The 2,909-nt window shown below is 38.7% G+C and overlaps 3 protein-coding genes across 3 annotated transcripts; 1 reads left to right on the top strand and 2 right to left on the bottom strand.

Annotated features, from left to right (window-relative positions):
- Positions 1 to 6: 6 nt before the first annotated feature.
- On the bottom strand, positions 7 to 165 carry JH06_5943 (hypothetical protein; the record flags this gene model as incomplete). Its single annotated transcript, XM_014669368.1, has 1 exon — positions 7 to 165. The coding sequence occupies one exon, from the start codon at positions 163 to 165 to the stop codon at positions 7 to 9; it is 159 nt and encodes a 52-aa protein (XP_014524854.1).
- A 733-nt stretch (positions 166 to 898) lies between these two features.
- Positions 899 to 1,703, top strand: JH06_5548 (hypothetical protein; the record flags this gene model as incomplete). Its single annotated transcript, XM_014669367.1, is given in 4 exon segments — positions 899 to 1,069; positions 1,099 to 1,241; positions 1,261 to 1,328; positions 1,369 to 1,703. The coding sequence occupies 4 exon segments, from the start codon at positions 899 to 901 to the stop codon at positions 1,701 to 1,703; spliced, it is 717 nt and encodes a 238-aa protein (XP_014524853.1).
- A 117-nt stretch (positions 1,704 to 1,820) lies between these two features.
- Positions 1,821 to 2,444, bottom strand: JH06_5605 (mismatch repair endonuclease; the record flags this gene model as incomplete). Its single annotated transcript, XM_014669366.1, has 4 exons — positions 1,821 to 1,874; positions 1,904 to 2,046; positions 2,077 to 2,246; positions 2,275 to 2,444. The coding sequence occupies 4 exons, from the start codon at positions 2,442 to 2,444 to the stop codon at positions 1,821 to 1,823; spliced, it is 537 nt and encodes a 178-aa protein (XP_014524852.1).
- Positions 2,445 to 2,909: the final 465 nt, after the last annotated feature.

Genomic DNA, 2,909 nt, shown 5'->3' with positions numbered 1-2,909 from the left:
GTCATCTCAAATCGTACCAGGATACATGATTGTTTCCGAAGTTGGACGAATAGCCACTGGTTCTTGTAATTCCGAACTGCCACTTCGTGTAACCCAGGCCACTTCAGGAGCAAATCCTTCTACATGTTCCTTTTCCTTCTCCAAGGCTCCTCGGGATACAAACATGGGAAAATAGGCATTCTACCTCTAACTACATCAAATATATCATACCTTTACTCCACTTGCCTTAATCTTCTCATCCAAAAACTCTTGGATTTGTTCCCAAATGCTGTAAGCCCTAATACTTACTCAAACCACACAAAGCATACAAAGGTCTTAAGATATAGCAACCAGAAACATCATAATAATCGATCAACTCCGAAGCCACAATCACTTGCGAATACCACTCAGAGAAGTTTTCATTCTATTTCAATTACACCATTCATTTCACAATCATACCTTCTTATAGGAAATACTCAAGCCAGTTTCCTTTTTCCTCTGATCTACAATATCATTCATTCTTCATCTTTCTTCACTCTTTCTATTCTATTAGTTCTCTCAATTCAAATCACGTACGAAGACATATTTTAAATGCAAATCCCGCTTGAATGGACAAAAAACTATTCATTGGGATCCTGAAATCGATCTGATTTTGTTCATTAGTTCAAGTCTCATTCTCTCCTTATCTACACATTATGGGATTGTTTTATATTTTGTTTGGAGTTCTTCTAGTGTATTTTGTTTCATTGCGCTCGTATCAGAAACATTCATTATCTCGAGGAGGAGCCTTCACATCTTTTCTTGTTGGTTCAATTCATATTGTTGCTGGATGGAGATATGCCTTTCTATTGATTTTCTTCTTTGTTACAAGGTGAGGAAGATTAGTAAGTAGTGATGTTGTAGTTCGAAGTTGACCAAAATGTGGAGTAATGTGAAGAAACAAAAGGAAGATGATTTCAAGTATGGAGGAGAACGTTCTAGTCTTCAAGTGCTTTCAAATAGCTTTATTCCGACTTTAATTTGTTTATATGTGAGTGTTGCAAAGAATGGTATTAGTCGCCAGTTGTATGATCAAGTTCAAATGGAGGAAGGTAAGTTTTGTTCAAGAATATAATGTAGATTTCGTTCTGCTTCCGATTGTTCTTGCTTATTACTGTGAATGTTGTGCTGACACCTGGGGAAGTGAAGTTGGTATTCTCTCTTCCAATCCTTTTCTTCTCTTTCTCCCATGGATACCAGTTCCAGCAGGGACTAATGGAGGTGTCAGTAGTCTGGGATTAGGTATTGCATGTCTTGCTGGTCTTGTATTAACACTTTTGTATGCTCTGATCCAACCTTCTTCTTCTGTTGTCTAATCATCTTCCTTTAATGTCTAGCTTTCCTTTCTAGCAATCTTCCTTGTGTGTCTGTTTGCTTCGGTTTTTGGGACCTTTCTTGATTCCTTCCTTGGAAGTATATTGGAGGAGAGTTGGTGGTGTGCATCGAAAAAGCGTGTAATCAAGTTTGAGGAACATGCTTGTGAGGATTGTAAGCAGGCGAGAAAGGAGAATAGGAATGTTTTGGGTCATTTACCTACAAGGTGTGGTCATATTTGTGGTCACCAGGTGTTGAGTGGAAATGGAATCAATATTCTGAGTTCCTCCATCACTTCCATCCTTGTGGGATTGGGGTTAATTCATGTGTATCTTAAGTGGATATGTTTGTTNTTCTTCAGAACACGATAGTAGAATGAATTGAAAGAAGAGTGATTGGTGAGTCAAAAGAAACAGAACTCAGAGATTAGAAAAGGATAAAAGATGTCGAAGTGTAGGTCTTCTATTCTTGAACATTCACTTCCATTCTTACCCATGAGGACAAGACCAAGGACGATCAAGTTCAGCCAAAGCTCTAACAATCTACAATCAATCCATTCCTAATATCATACACTTGTCATCTTTGTGTAGTTGAGTGTATCTCCCACCATTACTGACATACGACAGGCACGACTAGCAAGGAGTTTTGCAAGTTTCGGAGGTCGAACCATGATTCCTCCTGATTCCATTACCAATCCAAGCAAATCTAGGAAGTCTGAATCTTACTTCAACCTTTCAAACTCACCTGTCACTGTGAATGTGTATTGTTTTGAAGCAGGGAGTGAAGTCAATGTAATTCGTGAACCCAATTCTCGAGACTCATCAATTGACACATTGAATCCATTAGATCGAAACACCTCTGGACTATGAATAACCACATATTCCTGATCTGGAGATAGTTCTAATGTAATGGGTCTGAATATGAATAAGAGAGAGATACTACTGAATGAGTTTCTGGGACTGAATCACCACATTCTTCATTAGTGACTCATAGTTCACCTTCTCATCACAAGCATGTTGATCCAGAATATACAAATCCTCTCCCAATCGACAGAGAATGAAACTACTGTTGAACTGACCTATTATCTCCATCTCATTGAAACTTTGCTTCATCTCATCCCCTTCTATCATTCTTACCTTTTGGAGAACACGAGTCAACTCTTCTTCAGAGACAGTCTGTGAAGCTTCAATCTCTGATTTCTGGATCGAAGAAGGATGAGAAGAGAATGAATCTGGATTCAATAAGAGAATGGAAGGAGAGAATTGTAGAAGAGAAGTCCATTGAGAGAGAACAGAGGATTGAGAGATATCAGAGTTCTGTGAATAGTGTGAGGGAGTTACAAGAGATGAAGACTGTGGTTTGGATCGTTTCTCAGAAGGAGGATTAGTTGAAGCAGACTGTTGAAGATCACGTCGTTTCTTTGACTTCTTACAACGATCGACAATCTGTGGGATTTGATCAGAAGATGGTTTTGAATGAATGTGGTGATTTGGTTGTTTGTTGATGAGAGGAGGATCTGAGGATGATTGATCAGAGATGGACTTCTTGATTGAGTGAATAGGAGTTACAGGAATGGA

The sequence above is a fragment of the Blastocystis sp. subtype 4 genome (genome assembly GCF_000743755.1).
Source record: "Blastocystis sp. subtype 4 strain WR1 chromosome Unknown seqid_0617, whole genome shotgun sequence".
Lineage (NCBI taxonomy): Eukaryota > Bigyra > Opalinata > Blastocystidae > Blastocystis > Blastocystis sp. subtype 4.
Note: the sequence above shows the minus strand (reverse complement) of the source record. Positions and strands in the feature narration are given on the sequence as shown.